The sequence below is a fragment of the Prionailurus bengalensis genome, chromosome D2, assembly GCF_016509475.1.
Source record: "Prionailurus bengalensis isolate Pbe53 chromosome D2, Fcat_Pben_1.1_paternal_pri, whole genome shotgun sequence".
In the NCBI taxonomy this organism is placed as follows: Eukaryota; Metazoa; Chordata; class Mammalia; order Carnivora; family Felidae; genus Prionailurus; species Prionailurus bengalensis.
In genome coordinates this window covers 80,940,003-80,959,987 of record NC_057351.1, presented here as the reverse complement: position 1 = coordinate 80,959,987, position 19,985 = coordinate 80,940,003, and the positions used below count along the sequence as shown (strand labels likewise).

Below are 19,985 nucleotides of genomic sequence, written 5' to 3'. Positions count from 1 at the left end.
CGACCCTTCTCGGCCCCACCTCCCCGGGCCTGGGCGTCGGTGCGCATGCGCGAACTCCAGCTGTGCGCTGCTCTGGCTCCCAGACCCCGGCCGCGCCGGTGGTGCCTCGCGGCCGCGCGCAGATCGTTTCCATGGCAGCAGAGGCCACGCGGTGAGGGGGCCTCCCACCCGGCTCCCAGCTCCCACAGCTGCATCTCCGGCTCCTTGGCACCGCGAGATACCGCCCCCGACGGGGCGCCCGCCGAGTGCCCCAGCCCCTAGCCTTTCGGGCCTCTGCAGCCCGGCGAGGTAGGTGTCGCCGCCCACGGTGCCGACGATGACACCGAGGCCTAGCGGGAGCGTGACGAGTAGCGAGCGGAGCTCCGAGGCCGCTGCTGGCTTGGGCGGGGGTCCCTGGCCTCCGGGGCAGCGGTCGCCCCGAACGGAAGGTCGCCGGATGCGTACAGATGCCCGCGCGCCAGGCTCAGGCCCGGCCCCGAGGGGGCACCCCAACACCGTCAGTGGCATAACCATGTCAGCGACTGAACGAATCCCCCCGCTAAGCCCTGCCCCTAGCCAACACTCTTGAAGCGCATTTCTGGACCCGAAAGTGTCTTTAACCTTCAACGCTTCGGGTCCAGTGGGGAAATCTGAATTACAGACCAGAGCCTACTTTGAGAGAATAGAGAGTGGAGGGGACTATGGTGCTGCTGCAGCCGGTTGTGGCCCAGTCGACCTCCCCGCCCAGTGCTGTCAGATCTTTACGTGGCAAGAGCCCCCGGGGTTCTGGAGTTTTACAAGGTCCATCCTGATTGTTAACACCTGTGCCAAACAAAATTCAGCTCCTAATCAGATTTCTCACCTGGACCACCAGTATGCAGCCATTGTAAAGATGACTCGGAAAGAAGGTCCTTGAAGAAGACATCAGCTTTCTGAGCAGAAGGTCTATGGTTTAAGATTCTCTCCTCTGTAAAATGAGGAAAGTGGGTTGGAGAGCTGTGACCCTAAAAATGGAAGGCACTGCCCCTAGTAGTGAGGTGGCTACTGCCCAGAGGGTTAAGCAGACCCTTTTTTCTCAGTGATCTTTCGACAGCAGGAAATGGAGTCAGGGTGACGTAAGGGTTGCCAGAGCCCAAGTCCCCATGACTGTTTTCTGTAAGTTTCGCCTTTCCTGAGAGTCTCCGCTACCAGGCCACCATATGGATGTTAGCAGACCCGCATATCAGGAATTCACATCTGATGGGGTAGCTTAAAATGACCCCTTTGGGCCCCACAACTGTGTAAAAACATCTTCCTGTAACGTACAAGACAGGAAGCTGTAGGGGGAAAAAAAACACCTATCACAAGGCTCAAATTAGAAAAAAGACTCGGAAGGCATGGTGCCAATGTACGAACAGAGTTGCGCTCAGACAGCACGGGTAATTTTTGAGTATACGGTTGAGTGGCACCAGGTATATCCGCGTTATTGTGCAACAATCACCACCATCCATCCCCAGACCTTCTTTATCTTGTAAAAACCAAACTCTGTGTCCATTAAACTGTAATTCCTCAGTTCCTACCCTCCGCACAACAGGCTCCGGAAACCCCCACTTTGTTCTCTGCCTTTATGAATTCGGGCTATTGTAGTGGAATCATATAATGTGTATTCTTCTGTGGCAGCTCATTTCACTGAGTGTAAAGTCCTCAGGGTTCATCCATGTTGTAGCAGGTGTCAGAATTTCCTTTTTTTTTTTTAGGGTTGAATAATACTCCACTGTACGTATATGTCGCATTTTGTTTATGCATTTGACCATTGGTGGGCACGTAGGTTGCCACCACCTTTTGACTCTTGTGAATAATGCTGTGAACTTGGACATAAAAATACCTGTTGAAGTCCCTGCTGTTAAAGTTTGGGGTGTATATACCCAGAAGTGGAACTGTGGGATCATACGATAATTCTGCATTTACTGTTTTTTGAGGACCTATACTTTTTGGTATTTTGCAAAGTTTCCACGGTGAGCAGGCATGGCTTTGACAAGAGATCGGGGGAAAAGCCTTACTTGCACCCTCAGACTAGCTCCCAGGTTGAGGTCATGGTCTGGGTGTAGAGTAGAGTATCTTAAAAGAGCCGAGATGGTAGGCCTGGGTTAAATTCTACCACTGCCACTCGCTGTGCTGTGTGACTATGGGTACATTGCTCAGTCCTTCAGAGTGTTGGTTTCCTCTTCTGTGAAATACGGATAATAATACCTACCTTGCTGGTCTAAATGGGGGTGGAGATCCTGCCATGTAAAATGCTTGGCCCCTTAAATAACACAGAGTAAGTGCTTAATAAAAGGGCAGCTGTTGTTACTGTTGAGAGAGCAGCAGGACACAGCTAGAAAGTGTGCGTTCGAGAACCTGGCTCTTTCTTACCAGCGAAGTGGTCTTGATCAAGTCGTTTTCTCTGTTTGTGTAAGGAAAAGAGATCATTTCCCCTGCTCCGGAGATGCTGGGTAAATCTGAAGTGTTGTTTTCCCTCAGTGTGAACTAATATTTACCGAGCATCCACTGTGGGGAAGGAAGTCCGTCAAACAGCCAGCAGTCCAGAGGGCCCGTCCACTGCACGATCGCAGGGCCTGAGACCAAGAGCAGAGCGGCCTAGACCAGAACACAGGCCTCCGCCCCCCCAGCGCAAACCCCTTCCCCTCCCCCGAGCCTCTTCCCAAAGTCCAGAGTGGCTCAGGTACAATCCTCCTTATTTAAAAGCCTGGGAATAGCCCCGCTTGTTTCCTGTTCCTGGTTCCCTCCTATTCCTGCTGCGAGGCAGGTTAGCAGGAGTTTCTTCAAGCAGGGAGCTTTCAACTTGGTCCGGGACAAATGCAGGGATAGTAGAATTCCTGAGGCTGTACTGGCTCCCCAGGCTGCCGTGTCCAAGTGCCACAAACTGGGCGGTGTATACGGTGGAAATATATTGTCTCAGTCAGTGGTAGAGACTAGAATTCTACGACCAAGATGTCATTAGGGTTGGTTCCTTCTGAGGGCTGTCAGGAGACATCTGCTCTGTGCCTCTCCCCCCCCCCCCCCCCCCCCCCCCCCCCCGTTCTGGTAGCTTTCTGGCCATCTGACATCCCTCGGCTTGTCAATACCTCGCCCCGATCTCAGCCTTATCTTCACAGGTCTTTCCTCCAGTGCGTGCGTGCGTGCGTGTGTGTGTGTGTGTGTGTGTGTCCGCCTCTCCCCTTGTCATCGGATACCAGCCCTATTGGATTAGGGCCCACCCTAATGACCTCATTTTAACTTGACTACATGGCAAGGACCCTGTTTCCAAATAAGGTCACATTCTGAGGGATGAGGGTTAGGACTTCGGCACATAAATCTTGGATTCAAAGCCTAACAGCCCAAGTGCAGGCAGGGATCTACCATTTCACTGCTAGCTCTCCACAGCAAGCGACCGGATGACGGGTATGTGAACTTCTTGATGGGAACAACTGAAGGAGCCTGTGTGGAGATGCACGTCACCAAGAAGGGCATCGTTCATTTTTTGAGAACCACCCCCGCCCCCTCGCCGCCCCAATCCCTAGAATACTCCAGGCTCTAGTCAACAAAAGCATCTCAGCTGGCTTCACCCGTCTCCAACCTGTTCGGCACCAACCTGCTGCTGGACTCCTGTTTTAATGTCACCAGACCTTCCATACAAAGTAGCTGGAATGTGCACACAACATCCTAGGTCATCGGCCACAGCAGAGTATGAATTCTGAGTCAGAGGAGCCCTGGGCCCAGACGCAGACTTTTAAAGCCTTTCTTCTGAGTGCTGGCAGTTTGCTGTAGGCAGTACTTGTGTGTGTGTCTGTCTCTCTCTCTCTCTCTCTCTCTCTCTCTCTCTCTGTTGACACTTAGCTCACAGTTCTGTGGTTGTCAGTCTCCCCCCACCAGCCTTGGAGCATCTTGAGAGTGGGTGTTAAGTGTTATTTGTCCCTTAACCAGCACCCAGTTCCCAGCATCACACAGAAGAGATTCAGTGTATCTTGGGTAAACGAAAGTAGGATTGCAGAGCCCCTCCCTGTCTCGATGGGAGCCACGTTTCTGGCCTGGAAGGCCAGCCGGTCCTTTCTTAGTTTCCCTTGTTGATAAAATCCGGGAGCTTCTGCAAGGTGAGCAAGGCAGAATGCGGCACACCAGGAACTCCAAAGAGTAAGTCCTGCCAAAGAACCGGGTGCACCTGCTCCCCAAGCGCATCGCATGGTTCTCTTTGACTTGCCCATCATCCGAAACTGCCCGCTCGGTGCCTGCCTCGGCTCTGGTATCTCCCGTATGTGTGCGTTGGGGTGGGGAGGTACCCCTGCAACGACTCTCCACCCCACGGCCTGCCTTGCCAGTGATGGCCTTGTTTCTCCTCCTCAGAGCAAGACTGAGTCGTCTTCCCTTCCTGTACCTACATCTTTCCCTCCACTTTATTCTGGCACTTGCTCTATTATGGACTGAATTGTGCCCCCCCCCCCCTGCCAATTCATATGTTCCAGCCCTAATCCCCAATGTGACTTTACTTGGATATAGGGCCTTTAAAGAGGTATTGAAGAGGGGCACCTGGCTGGCTCAGTCAGTCTAGAATGTGACTCTTGATCTCAGGGTCTTGAGTTCAAGCCCCATTTGGGGCATGGAGCCTATTCAAAAAAGGAAAAAAAAAAAGCAGTAATGATTAGATGAGGTCACTGGGAGGTCAAGCCCTAATACAATAGCCACCAGGTGGAGGCCTAATCCTGTGGGTCCGGTGTCCTTTACAGAAAAGGAGACATCAGCGGTCTCTGTGCACAGAGGAAAGACCACGTGAGCACGGCCAGGAGGCACTCGCCCCTGAGCGGGGAAGAGAGCTCTCACCAGGAACCAACCATGAGAACACCTTGATCTTGGACTCCCAGCCTCCAGAACTGTGAGCAAATAAATGTCTGCTGTTTAGCCCCCCGAGTCTTTGGAATTCCGGTATCGATGGGATTCCACTCTGCAGAGGTGTCTTCCTTCTCCTTTGCTAGGGTCTCCCCTGCCCACTGCCCAACTTGACCTGGCATTGCCTGGGTGCTGGAGGGCTCTGACCTGGGCCTCCTTCCCCCGTCACCCAGGTCCCGGGACTTCAGAAGACTCCCTCTACCCACTGACACCGCCCAGATCCCTGTCCTTTGACCCGACTCCCCCCTGAGCCCAGATTGCCTACCCAGTTTCTCCATTTGGGCATTTGGTGCCACGACTCTCCGACTCGTTTACCACTGCAGCGGACCTAGTAAATGCTAACGTTCGTACAGCACATCGTGGTAAACAGATGAGGTATACAGTTCCCAGGTAAAGGCGGCCGGCCCTGGCTGGGGCTGCCGTGGTTCTGGCTGCCCTGGGCCCCACCAACTGCCCCAGGGGCCGAGAGGACCAAGCCCGCAGGCATGCCTGTAGGCCGTTCACAGCACACAAACGAACGGGCTGAGGCGCACGGGTGTGGAACAGGCATCCTCAAACACGGTACGTCCCGAATGAATCTTTGTCCGCATCCCTTCGCATGCCCCGACAGGGCTCCCATCCTCCAGCTGTTCAGGTTATAAACCCAACTCCTCTCTCCTCCACCCTGCACCAGCCCCAGTAAATGCTGTTGGCCCCACCTTCAGAACGCATCCAAGGGGACGCCTCCCCACTTCGCCTGCCAACGCCTACCCAGGCCCTGCGGGTAGGAGTTGGCACAAGAAGGCCTGAGGAGGGCGAGCCTGAGAGACAGAAGTCTGGGGCGGCCGGAGTGCAGAGGCGGGAGTGGAGACCCCGGGGCTGGACCCTGCCGGGCCTCGTTGGGTCGTATCAGGGAGTTTGGATCTGATCTCGACAGGAGTGGGAAGGTTCTCATTGACAGATTTACTTCTCCTGGCCCTTTCTCATTTCTGCTCGCCCTTTCCTCCTGCAGGGTAACAGGAGGCGGGAAGTGTGGTAGCACAGAGCAGGCACAGGACTGGGGGGCAAGGGATCTGACGCCAGCTTTACCGCCCACGATGTGATCTTGTTTCTCCTCTGTTGAGTGGGGCAGACCTCGGCGTTACCAAGCTGTCGGGGTGCCAAGTGACTCAGAGGACATAACAATGGCCACTAACACGTTTACTGAGCACCTACCATACACCAAAGACTGACTGAATGCTTCAGTTGTATGTAAACGATGAGGTCGGCCCGTTTTATGGGTGAGGAAGCTGCCGTAGAGAGGACAGAACTCCTCCAGAGTCCCTGAGCTGACAAGTGGCAGAGCCGGGTGGCATTCACAGACAGGCGGGCTGGCTCTCAAGGCTGTGCTCCCAACGCCTAGGCTGTGCTGCCTCTCCTATCCTTCGCAGACCCCACCCAGTGTTTGGGAGAACAGAAAATAAAAAGTATCACTCTGGTACAGAGTGCTTAGATTAATAACGCAGACACGCGAAAGCAAAGCCCATCTACCCACCGCAAATAGAGAAACTATTTCTTCTGGGTTCTTCTCTGTGGTCGTCTTGGGTAATAAAATTGATGGCTCCGGGATAATAACCATTAAGAGATTCCGTGAGCTGTGCTGCTGGCCTTGAGAACTAAAAATCAGATTATTACCCTTATTCCTTCTCTGCCCGTGCTCACAGCACCTCTAATGCAACATTCGGAGAAACCACTGCTGATGATTCTGTGCCCGGCTAGCGCCCCATGTCATCAAGTTCAGTGAGAAACCCATCACCTGATAAGTGCACAGAGATAGTCCTGCTAACACATCACTCATTTTCTTAGTCATTTAAGAATTAAAGGTGATCATGTTTCGAGAATAAATTCTCCACTAATTGACTAGTACCATTCACTATATATTAAGCACATTCGGCCCAGGGCAGAATCCCAGGGCTCGGAGAAAGGTCTACAGGGCATGGGGGTGGAGGGGAGTGGACAGGGGGAGTCCCAAAAGGTCCTGCAGAGCCAAAGGATCTGCAGCAAAGGCCTGGGGACTGGGTGACAGACACTGCCCTTAGCACAGGAAATGGTCACCAGGGGGAGGCCTGGCTCACGGGGCAGCTGAGGTGCAGGTGTTTCCACAGGCACTCGTGTGCATGGCATCAGCTGCCCTACACGTGGGGGATGACTTCTGTGCCTGGAATGGCTTCTGTCCAAATGGCTTTCTTTCTCCAATCATCAGGGTTTAGAGAATGGCATTACTGCAACTTCTCCCAGACCAAGGAAAGGTCCAGCACATTCCCATCCACATTCCAGCCAGCAGGGAGGCAGGGGGAGAGAGTAGGGGGGTGGCACTTCCCGCTAAGGGCAGGACCCACAAAGTGTGTACCTCGCCACCCCCCCCCCCCCCCCCCCCGCCCTCCGCCCTCTGCTTGTGTCCTGAGGGCCAGAACCTAGTCACCAGGCCACATCCAGGCACGTTTTCATTTGGGGCAACCACGTGCCCTGCCCTGTTAACAAGGGAGTCCATTTCTATGAGAGAAAAGGGCAGACTGGGTATTTGGGAGCCAGTGGCGACCTTGGCCACACCTGCCACTCCAAGTAAGACTTGGCCAGTTACGCCTCCATGGCATCTTGACTTTTTCTTTGTCGGGCTTATTACACCGACTCTGTCATCGTCTTTACGTGTAAAATGTCGGTTTTATCCTCCGGTAAAGATGAGGCAGGAATCATACTGTATCCCCAGTGCCTAGTACACAGTAACTGTTTAGAAATATTTGTTGCCTCATTGATAGGATTACACTGAACACACCTCAAGCTTAGGTGGGATTCAAAGAAGAAAGACATTTTTGCCTAGCGGCAACCATCAGGCCACAGACACATGGTTTCACCCTGAATTACGTCACTGCACCCTGTTAACTCTGTCTTCACTATGAATCCCCGATCCAGCCGCTTCCTAACGGCGCCACTGCCCAGTGTCCTGGGTGGTCATCCCCGCCACGGAAGCCAGAGACCCTTCTAAAGCGCGAACCAGTGTCATCACTTCTGGTCCTGCTGCAACCCGTCTGTGGATTCCCATTTCTCGTGGGGCCCAAGTCCACCTTGTCCTTCGCACTGGAGCCACACTTACCCTTCTCTCCTGGGGACATGCCCGGCCCCTTCCTGACACTGGAACAGGTTTCCTCACTGCCATTGTCATTCTGATCTCAACTAAGACGCCATCTCAGAGGTGGCCCTGGGGAGGCAACCAGCTATCAGCACCCGGTCAACTCTCCTACATCACCTTATAGCACTTGGTAGTACTTGAACTTGTCCCCCCTTCCCCAGTAAATAATGCAGACCTAATGCCCCTGAGGCAGATTCCAGGTGTCACTGCCTGAGAACAACATAGAAACATTTTTGTGAGAGACTGGCTCCTGGAATCTGAAAGCAACACTTTGAAAACTTGGGGTTCCATACCCCAGAGCCTACAACTGTGGTGGGGATGTGCCCCTTAAGGCCTTCCACCAACTGGAGGAGGCCCTCCCAGATCATCTAGGATAATCTCCCTGGCTAAAAGCCACCTGATGATAGACTTCAGCGCTCGTGAACAAATGGGGACTAGATCCTAGCCGGGCTGACACGTGAGCATGACCATCTCAGAAAGGCGGGTTCCCGGTTTCCCAAAAGACAGACACATTCCAAACGACCTCAGGAAACAATAGAAACAATCCTGCCTACTTCCTCAGTCTCTGTAGCTAACAGCTCAGTGGCAGCAGTAATTAGAACTTGATTTCATAATTATTATTTGTTCACCCAGGGTTGGTTGCTTAGATACAAAGCAATTCATTTTGAGCCAGATTTTCCTTAAGACGCCCCGCAGATATTATAATGTTCCGGAACCTATTCAGTAATAACAAGTAATGGCTCTCAAAGTTAACACATTTCTGCTCGAAACAATACGTGCTGTTTGACTGTTACCAACCACTTGTATAGTAGTTAGTAAGTAACTGATGGGCCTCATGCTACTCACGGGATAGTAATCCACATTTCAGGCAGGATTTATTCCGCAGTTCTCCAGCAGCATTTATTTTGAGGCCTTTGGGGTGGTCATATTAAATTCCACCCCCACCCTATGACTTGATACAAAAGAATTTAATGTCTATTGTAAAAAAAAAAAAATGTGGATAATACAGAAAGAGGTGAGCAAGAAAACCATCACCCTAACCTGCCCCCCAGGAATAATTATTAGTAGTATTTTGATGCATATTCTTTCATATATATGTATATATGAGATCAATAAAGTCACACTATTCATGCATCCTATTTTTTTAACATTACTTGGTGATCCATGTAATTAAGTTATTAATGACTCTTCTAATGATTTCATCTAATGATGTACCATTCTCTCCACGTTGGACATTTACTTTGTTTCCTGTTGTTAATACTAGGATACAATCTCACCACTAGAAGAGGAGTCAGTCTTGGAGACCTAATGCACAACATGGTGATTATAGTCAACAATACTGTATTATAAACCTCAGAGTTCCCAGGAGAGTTCACCTCAACTGTTCTCACCACAAAAAGATAATTAGGAGGCACGGTAAAGCCACTACTGTAGTCATCGCACTGCAGTATAGAAATGTATCAAATGAACAGCTAACTACTGGACATTTACAAATTTACACAGTGTCCTATGTCAATTATATCTCAAAAAAAAAAAAAAAGAATACCAGGATGGACATCTTCATGTTAGTTTTTGCACACATTTATGAGTAGTGCCTTCGTATTTGTTCTTAGAAGCGAAATTATAGGAAGAAAGAGTATGAAATATACAAGGCTTTTGATACATATCAATGAATTACTTTCCAGGTCATTAGATGACTTTTGAAAGGTGTCTCATAATATTTGACAACATTTATAACCCATCATTTGAAAAGTAGAAAGGTCAATATAATTATTTCCTAAAGAGCTTATGAACTATTTAGTATGTTTACCCTGAAACAGAAGTAATTGTTTATTTCCTTAAAATAATTTCTCTATTATTGACAATACGACCCCAAATTTGCATCGCTTCTCTTTATGAGCCTTAAATGTGTGGCCCGGACACTGGCTTTACTAATGGCTTTCATCTGCCTTTCCGAGTGATATCAAGTGCCAGCATGCTGTCCCTTGGCCTTATCAGCGACAGGGTCTTCAGAAGGAACAAGCACATGAACGCTAAGTCATTGTGGGCGAGGGACAGGTCCCCTCAGCCAGCAGTTGATTACCTTCTTCCCCTGCTTCTGTCCCATCGACAACTGCTCAGGAAGAGTCCTTGAGCTCTAATTAGGATCCATCTGTCTCCCTGCTCTGTCACAGCACCCGGTAAGGATTGCCAGGCGATAATGAAGGTTCTTTTACTAAAAGACCCTAAGGAGGATGACTGTGGCCAAGATCCATATATCAGGGTAAGTGCCTGAGGCTCCTGGTCCCGCGAGGCCTAACACTGTCTTACTACGAGGGTGGGGGGGGGGGGGGTGGTATCTGCTAACCCTCTACGGGGCCGACACCAAGTAAGTCGTGACTGTGACCGTTTCCTTATTTTCCACACAACCCTGGCCAATGCAGAACTATATTCTTGTATTTGCAGGAACTAGGATTATATGGACTTGAAGCCACTCTGATCCCTGTTTTATCATTTGAGTTTTTGTCTCTTTCCAGTTTTTCTGAGAAGGTAAGGTCCGTCAGTGTCCGAGTACCATAATTTCCGAGTCTCTGTAGAATCGCTGCCCACCCAAACCGGAAGGATTTCTTCACCATCCCCTCATTTCACTGGCAAACTTGAAACGGGGGTGGCCCAGCCTCACCTGGCCCCAGGGGAGGTGGCTCTTGGACCGCCCGTGAGTCCCCACCAGCTCCCCCAGAAAGCCCCCCTGTCCCGGAGGTGGGGCCTGTGGGGGCCGGGAGAGCAGGCTGCAGGGGGCTCTCGGCAGTGGGGCCCTTCCAGTTTGCCCTCCCACCCACCCGCCCGCCCTGACCACGCGCCACGTGGGTGTTGCCATCCCGTTTTAGAGCCAGGCCCCAGGTTGGGCCCCTCGGCCGAGGCCCCCAGCAAGTAAGAAGGCTGCTGCGCAGGGCGTCCACTCTGCTGCCGGTGATGCCGTCGTAGATCCTGCTGGACAAAGCCTCAGGAAAGACTCGCAAACATTTCAGATCAAAGACTCAGTGCTCAGGCCACCTCATCAGTGTGCAACCGGCCCCAGGGGCGGAGCGCCTTCGGGGCGCCTCCCCCGGAGCTCCTTTCTAGACACGCGGGCCCACAGCCAGGGTGGTTCCATGGGACTGGGGTGCCCAGCCCTGCTCCCGGGCCCCACACCTGTGTGAGCGCCAGGGTCACCCCTCCTGCTGTGCACAGCACAACCCTGCCAGCAGCTCTGTACGGAAGCACGTTTCTTCCTTTTGATTTGGGCCGAATACTGCATTATTCATTCAGAAATTTACCCGGCAAACATCCATCTGGCATCTGTTCCGTCCAAGGCACTGGGCTGAGTGCTGAGGGAACCATGTAAGCGGGGCCCCAAGAGGCATGCTCTTCCATAAGCAGCCCTGAAAGGCACCAAAGACCTCATCGCTTGAGATCACGTCTTAGACTCGTGCTCATACAGATACCAGAGTTTCCACACGGTCATCGCCCATCTCCACCAGCCAGCGTGCTCCCTGGGGGCCTTCCAGAGCCCTCATGAAGCACCCTACAGAGCGAGGAGGGGCACGGGCATGTCCTTGAGCCCTGGCCCTGCCACTCACCTTGGGCCAGCTCCTTAGGCTCTGTCTTCATCTATGAGATGACAATAACCCCACCCATCTCACATGGTACTTTCACAGATTTTAGGGAGAGACTAGGTAAAAACGGCAATGTTTAGTAGATTTTATCATATTATCTTTGAAAATCAGTGCTTCGGCATGGAGATTGCCCCTTGAAGATTCCAGTTTTATTACAGACGCAGGTCCAATCTGCCCTCCTGCCTGCACCCCACCCAAGCCCAGGCTGGGTCAGATTGTCCCTCTCTGCACCTGTCATACCTGCCACCCTACAGTTCTCTTTCCTGTCCCTCCCCTAGACCGTGAGCTGCTCAAGGGAAATGCCACGAACAGTGAATTCACCTGCATTCGCCTGAGTGCATGAATGGTGAATTCACATGAATGGTGCACAGTTCCAGGCATTTAGTAAGCTCCCAATAGGTGCTGAGTGGACCAGTGGGTGGGTGGATGGATGGATGGATGGATGGAATTTATTCTTGTAAAACATTGGAATTCTGGGAAATGTTGAACTTGATCTTTATGTAAAACGCCTTTGTTACTGTTTGGTGTGCAGCTGTCTCATCCTGAAGGCTACGGGGGCCTCATTTTTACCAGCCCCAGAGCAGTGGAAGCAGTGGAACTGTGTTTGGAGAAAGACAATAAAACTGAAGGTAAGTGGGGGTGGGGGGAGGGCGGGTACCTGGGTGGTTAAGTTAAGCACCCGACTCTTGATTTTGGCTCAGGTCATGGGATCGAGTCCTGCATGGGCCTCCAGCGCTGAGTGTGGGAGTCTGCTTAGGATTCTTTCCTTCTCCATCCCCCCTCCCCTGCTAGCATTCTCGCTCTCAAAACAAAAACAAAAACAAACCCAAAACCTGAAGGTAGGGGAGACACTGTTGTGAATTCCACTGGACTTTACTCCGATTCTTCCCACTGGGGATATCAGATTCCAGAAATAGCTGCCCTTCAGGTTTGAAAAATCTCCATGACTTTTGGTTCAAAAAAGTATTCAGGTACCAAGTCACTTCACGTTCGTGTAAACTTTGGAGGAAGCAGAAAATGACCTTTCTCCTTATAAGCTGACTCTTAATGTCCCACACAAAGTGACACATTAACCCGGTAGCCTTCTACCACTACGCCTAGTGGTGCCGTGTCACAGACACTGCTTTGGGACACAGGTGACAGGGCTGGCTCCTGAAGTCCCCGGTCCCTGGGTAGTTCACCTGCCAGGTGAACCTCTCTGTCCTCAGCATATACTGGTTGCAGTCTCTTCCTCAAGGGGATGATGAGAAGACCCAACAACTTTGAGAAAATGGTCCATGCATGCCAGGCACTTAATGACAGGACCATCCCTTAAACCCTTCTTCCTACCTTCTTCTCTCGCCATCAGAACATGTGAACAGGGCTCAGGTTTCAAACTGAACAGCCACGTTAGTCTTTGCAGTCAGACCACTTTGTGGCCAACATTTGTGGAGTGCCTAATGCGTACCAGGCCCTGTTAAATACTTTCCATTTGTTATCTCATTTATCACTAGACTGCTGGCCAGAGGCATATGTACGGTGGTCCTGTTTTACAGATGACAAAGCTGAGGCTTGGGAAGCGCTTGTCCAAGGCCATGGAACCAGTCAGTGCACAGCCAGGCTTCAGACCCAGGCGTGACCAGCCCTAGTTATTCTAAGCAGTGGAGGCAGCAGTCAGGGGTCATTACAGAATGGCTTTGCGGCAAGTTAGGCCTGGGTTCAGATGGCCACTCTGACCTTGGCGAGTTCCTTGACCTCACTGAGCCTTGCTTCCCTTGTCTGTAAAGTGGGCATAATAAATAATCCTTCCATCCCAGGATCATCACTTCTTTTTTATTTTTTTTAATTTTTTAACGTTTTATTTTTATTTTTTGAGAGACAGAGAGAGAGAGAGAGAGCACGAGCAGGGTAGGGGCAGAGAGAGAGGGAGACACAGAATCCAAAGTAGGCTCCAGGCTCCAAGCTGTCTGCACAGAGCTTGATGTGGGGTTTGAACCCATGAATGCAAGATCATGACCTGAGCTGAAGTCAAATGCTCAACTGACTGAGCCACCCAGGTGCCCCCAGGATCACTTCTAACTACTAGCTAGCTAAACTTACCAAGTGCCTTCTCTATGCCAGACCCCATACTAAATGCTTTACCCCTGAGGTAGATATGACTCACCAGAGCTTGAAGAGCAGAGGGTATGAAGCTTGCCAAGACCACAGGGTCTGTAAGTTGTAGACTGGTGATTCCAGCTACCAGTCTGAGTCCCAAAAAGAAGCATTCAGGATGTTCCCTGGCACATGGCAGGCTAGTGGGGAATAAGTGGCAGTGGTGAATGGTTATTGGCTCTCTACAGTTAATTAGGCTTCCGTTATAAGCTAAAAAATCACCTTCTTGATGGTGTATACACATTCACCTCCTGCTAAAGAGAAATATCAGCTACGAGGCTTGGAGAATGGTTTGCTCACATGCGATAAGTAATTTTCAGATAAATATTATTTACATGGGTCGGGGAGGAAAGAAGGTGAAACTCAATCTCCGGTTACTTTTGCAAAAGAAATTACCCCCAGGGCACCTGGCCAGCTCAGTCGGTAGAACATCCAACTCGACAGTGGGGTGTAAATTCAAGCCCCATGCTGGGTGTAGAGATTACTTTAAAAAAATAAAAATCTTTAAAAAGGTAAATAAAAGGAGATTTCCAATGGGAGTGCAAAGGGTTGTGTCACACTTAAATATAAGGGAGAGTTCTGCTCATAACTGAATGCTAAGAAGGGAGAGCGCATATTTTCTTGTCTTCTAAAAAAGTGTTCAATACTGAACAGTGCTCAATATTGAGCCCCCAGTGGCCTGATGTATTCGTACAACCCATTTTCTCTTTGTAGTTCTTTAATCTGCATTTAGAGATGTTTGTTTTTGTCGTAAAATGGTAGTGTTCTCCATTAAAGCGTGTCTGCTATGAACTTGAAATTTATTATCTTTCTTTGACCTAATGGAAACATGAGTCCTCTCCTCGGAGATCACAGCTTCTTGACTGCTTCTAGATTTAGGTCCCAAATAAAACCAGTTGTATTGCTTTATTAGATATTAAGTTGCCACCTTTCAATGACCAGTGACTTTTTCTTTAAAAGTCTAAATTTTTAGGGGCTGGTTCATTCAGAAGAGCATGCGACTCTTGATCCTCAAGGTCATGAGTTTGAGCCCCAAGTTGGGTGTAGATGTGACTTAAAAAATTTTTTTTTATTAACTGTAAGTCTAGATTTTTACATTAAAAAATTTTTTTATTAGAGATAAAGAGAGAGAATCTGTGAGTAACGGAGGAGAAGGAGGGAAAGAGAGCATCCCACGACCCTGGGATCATGACCTGAGCCAAAATCAAGAGTCAGACACCCAACCTACCCAGCTACCCAGGCGCCCCTAGATTTTAAATTTTTAATGTCACCCTTCAAATCAATTCTTCAAGTCATATTTGTTCTCTGGTACACACTAAAAATGCTTCTAGTGCCAACTGTGGAAACAAGTTAATATTTTACTCAAGGCATACTGAAACATTTACCAAGGTGATTTTTAAAAATTTGCCTGCTGAATACGAACAGAATAAAAATGGAATTTTAGTTTGAGATGCTTCTCTTTATATTTGGTCATTAATAGTTTGCCTTGTTCACAAGCGTCTTAGGATGAACAGGCAGCCTCGGGCAACAGTGCAAATGGCCACCATGATATCTGCAGCTCACATATCATTCCATGTTTTACAGTCTGGAAACACTCTCTGAAAGAAAAGTGGAATGCTAAGTCAGTGTACGTGGTTGGAAGTGCTACCTCTTCTCTAGGTAAGCAATCCAGGTAAAGGTGAAACACCACAGAATTATTGCGATATTATGTATTTGTTGGTCTTTGTCCCAGTACCTGGCACAAATCTCCTTTAGGAGGTTTTAACCCGTGGTATTTGCTAAGTGATAAGAAAGATGAAGTTATTCATAACAGACCTCTTTCAGTTACACCTGAGTTTATATTAATGAGGTGGCTTTTGGAAAACTGCAAAGGATGGGGGGGCTGGTTGCCAGGGGAACCAACCTTGGGATTAGAGAGGGTGGTCTCCTGTCTCCCCCACCTCCAAGGAGGAGAGTGGGGCTGGAAGTTGAGTTAATCATCAGCGACCAGTGATGTAATTCATCGTGCCTGTGTAATGGAACCTTCATAAAACCCAAAAGGATGGTGCCCCAGACAGGTGCTGGGAGGGTGGTGCACCTGGAGGGAGTGTGGAAACACTCTGCACCCGCCCCCCCTTGCTCTGCGCATCTCTTCCATTTGTGTCCTTTGAAATATCCTCTGTAATAAGTAGGCAATAGTTAGCAAACCATTTGCCTGAGTTCTGTGAGCAAATGATCCAACCCAACCCACATTCGCTAACCAGAGTACCGAAGCATGACTATGGTAGTAGCAGACAGTACAGGAGAGAAAACCAAGGGTTTTTCATTCCGCAATGCCTTAGCCTTATTAAAAAAAAAAAAAAGAAGAAACACAAAAAACACTATAGTTCAAAATACGATTTTTTGCTTATTAAATTTACAAATAACTAGTTAAGTATAGAATGCCACTGGTAAGGGTACAGTGAAACAAATATATTCAAATATTGCTAAGTAGCATTAAGAATTGGTTCATATGTTTTCAGAAATACTTGATCAGTATGTATCAAAAGCTCTATTATATTGGCACCTGGCTGGCTCAGTAGGTAGAGCATGGGACTCTTGATCTCAGGGTTGTAAGTTCAAGCCCCATGTTGGGCATAGAGCTTACTTAAAAAAAGTGAAGTAAAATCTTTTTTTTCCAGTTATTAAATATTTATTCACTGTAGTTCTTAAGTTCTATTACAATGGAAATTTTGAATTTTTCATTGGTGCCTAAGTTATCGGCTTAAGAGGCATGGTACCCTGGCTCCAGAAAACTCTGACTAGGCTTATGTAGTGGGTTCAGGGCAGGACCCTATAAATTCACACAGCGTTCTGCATTGGGTTTGTCCCCATATTGAAATTCATTTTTTTTTTCAATTTAACTAAATTTCTTTTTTTTAATTTAAACCCAAGTTACTTAACATACGACGCAATAATGATTTCAGGAATAGAATTTAGTGATTTATCACTTACATATAACACCCAGTGCTCATCCCAGCAAGTTTAATGCCCATCACCCATTTAGCCCATCCCCCCACCCATAAAATAAAATCTTTAAGAAATAAGAAAAAATTTTAAAAGCTCTATTACAAGGTTTGTACCCTTTGGCCCACTAATCCCTTTTCTGATAAACCTAGACAAAGGTAATAATCCAAAATAGAAATTAAGTGTTTTCATTTTTATTATTATTTTTTTAATGTTTATTTTTGACAGAGAGAGAGACAGAGCATGAGTGTGGGAGGGGCAGAGAGAGAGGGAGACACAAAATCTGAAGCAGGCTCCAGGCTCCGAGCTGTCAGCACAGAAACCAACGTGGAGCTCGAACTCATGAGATGTGAGATCATGACCTGAGCCGAAGTCGGACGCTCAACCGACTGAGCCACCCAGGTACCCTTGAAGTGGTTTTTATATGAGACTACATCCTAGCATTAGTTACAGTCATGAAAAAAGGAAAGCCCCCAATAGGGAAACAGTAATCATCTATGTGATGATTATGTAGCTTCTTCTTTTACATACTTTTTATTTGGAAGGAAATTTACAGAAAACTTACAATACAAAGAACTCAGTCTTTCCTGGACTCCTGGAGAGTAAGTTGCCAACATGATGCCCCCATCACCCGCAAATATTCGAGTGTAGATTCCCCACAAAGACATTTCTGTATAGCCACAACCATCAAATTTAAGAAATTAACACACATATATTGGTACCTCCTAATTCTCACTAACATCTCTCATAGCTGAAGGGTTAAGTTCAGAATCACGTCATACATCTCGTCAGGTCTTGTTTCCTGCAGGTTGAAACGATGCCTCCATCTGTCTTTGGCTTTGTGACCTTGACACTTTCAGAGTACAGACCATTTGTTTTGTAGACGGTCCCCCAATTCAGGTTTGTCTGATATTTTTCTCATCATTACATTCATTCAGGTTATATATGTCTGGCAGGAATATCACAAGCGATGCTGTTTTTCTTCTTGACGCTAACCCATCATTCCAATTTGCTCTCTTACTGGGAATGTCCTTTGTCATCCCTTGATTTAGGTGATGTGAGGCTTCTCCACTGTGAAGCTACTGTTTTTCCCCTTGAAATTAATAAAGTGCTTTGTGGGGAGGTACTTTGAGAATATATGATAATGTATTCTTTCTTTTTTTCTTGAGTAGTCTCTACACCCAATGTGGGGCTTGGGCTCACAACTCCAAGATGAAGAGCCACATGCTGTACCTATTGAGCCGGTCAGGTGCCCCTGATTAACTGTCATCACACTTTCAATTTATTCAATTACTTATTTATATCAGTATGGATTCGTGGTTTCCTCGTTTAAAGATTACAACCCATTACTAAGTCTATTTATTTTATTGCTTAAATTATCCCTGATGTGGCCATTGGCAACCCCTTTAAGGTGACTTCTGTGTCCTTTTGGCATGTCCCATCATTCTTTGAATACTTCCTCCTTTGCTGGTGCAAAAAGATGTTCCCAGTATGTTCTGTCTTTCCTGTCACAGCCCTGAAATCAAGCATTTTCCCTAAGAACCAGGGTTCCTATTAGTGGAGAGGGTATTTAGAAGCTGTCATGTGGCTGCTCAGTGTATTCATCACCCTTGGACTTCACTGCTCATAGTCATTTTCAGCACACAGAGACAGGGAATACATAATTTTACACACACACACATCCCAATGTTCACATATACTCACTTATATTGGAAACCATGAGTTTATTCCACCACCTCCAATTACAGTCCGACACCACAGGGCTTATTCTGGGTTTTTCACTTCTATATTTGTGGCCCCCATCTCCGACAGGGAAAAACCTAATACATTTACCTATTTGACCGGTGTCCCTGTAAGGAATCAGTCTCCCCTGGCCCCACCCTCACAGGGTTTCTGACACCCCACATCGGTCACTCCTCCACAATGACACTCACGTTACTCTGCCCCACCTAAGAGCCTTCGGACTGAAATGTTCAAAAGGAGAGGGGGGAGCAGAGAGGCTAGGGGGTCTTTTTAAATGATTTTGAAGGATTTTTATAGCATAGGAAAGATACAGTATATAACATTAAGAAAAAAGCAGGAGGCAATACAGATAGATATCTGATATAATTTCACTTTAATCAAAAAATGCAGGGACTATACTCTACCAGAGAGTCCTCTCTATCCTCCAAGGAGCCTGAAAGGAGCAGGGCCTCACGGAGATACTTGCCGGAGTATGTAATGTTCGTAACCAAATCAGTCACAACAGGCAAAAGGTGGAAACAACCCAAATATCTGCTGACAGATAAATGGAGAGATAAAATGTGGCATATGCAGGCCATAGAACATCACGCAGACATAAAAAGCAAGGAAGGGTGCCTGGGTGGTTCTGTTGGTTTAAATGTCTGGCATTGGCTCAGGTTGTGATCATGGTTCATGAGTTTGAGCCCCACACTGTGGCTTTGGATCCTCTGTCTCCCTCTCTTCCTGTCCCTCCCTTTTTCGAGCCCTCTCTCTCTCTCTCAAAAATAAACATTAAAAAAAAAAAAAAAAAGGAAGGAAACTCTGACATATGCTACAATATGGAAGAACCTTGAAAACATTGCACTAAGTGAAATGAGCCAGATGCAAAAAGATAATGATGCCGTACGATTCCACTTATATGAGGCTCATAGAGCAGTCAAACTCAAAGAGACCGAAGGTACAGTAGAGGTTTGCAAGGCCTGAGTCAGGGGAAGTAGGAAATTATTGTTTAATTTGGTATAGAGTTTCTATTTGGGAGGATGAAGAAGTTCTGTAAGTGGATACTGGTGGTGGTTGTGAATGTACTTAATGCCGCTGAGTTATACACTTAAAAATGGTCAAAATGGTAAATTCTATGTTATGTATTTTTACTACCGTAAGAACAAAACCTGAAAGGAAATAGCCAAACATTAAAAGTGTTTATCTCCAAATGGTGGTATTACAATGTTTTTTATCATTTTTAAAATACTTTCAGGGGCGCCTGGGTGGCGCAGTCGGTTAAGCGTCCGACTTCAGCCAGGTCACGATCTCGCGGCCCGTGAGTTCGAGCCCCACGTCAGGCTCTGGGCTGATGGCTCAGAGCCTGGAGCCTGTTTCCGATTCTGTGTCTCCCTCTCTCTCTGCCCCTCCCCCATTCATGCTCTGTCTCTCTGTCCCAAAAATAAATAAACGTTGAAAAAAAATTAAAAAAAAAAAATACTTTC

At 48.0% G+C, this 19,985-nt stretch overlaps 1 protein-coding gene across 9 annotated transcripts in view; it reads left to right on the top strand.

Moving 5' to 3' along the window:
- The first annotated feature begins 57 nt into the window (after positions 1-57).
- Positions 58-19,985, top strand: part of UROS (uroporphyrinogen III synthase) — a 35,271-nt gene continuing 15,343 nt past the window's right edge. Inside the window, exons 1-7 of one of the 9 annotated variants that reach the window (XM_043597847.1) lie at positions 58-288; positions 4,722-4,867; positions 5,873-6,140; positions 10,201-10,289; positions 10,472-10,555; positions 12,194-12,290; positions 15,379-15,453. In XM_043597847.1, coding sequence (XP_043453782.1) covers positions 6,119-6,140; positions 10,201-10,289; positions 10,472-10,555; positions 12,194-12,290; positions 15,379-15,453 — 367 coding nt within the window. In that variant the 5' untranslated portion in view covers positions 58-288; positions 4,722-4,867; positions 5,873-6,118. Of the gene's footprint in view, positions 289-4,721; positions 5,443-5,872; positions 6,141-10,200; positions 10,290-10,471; positions 10,556-12,193; positions 12,291-15,378; positions 15,454-19,985 lie in introns of all 9 variants that reach the window. The other 8 variants (XM_043597845.1, XM_043597846.1, XM_043597851.1 and 5 more) reach the window with 8 other exon arrangements.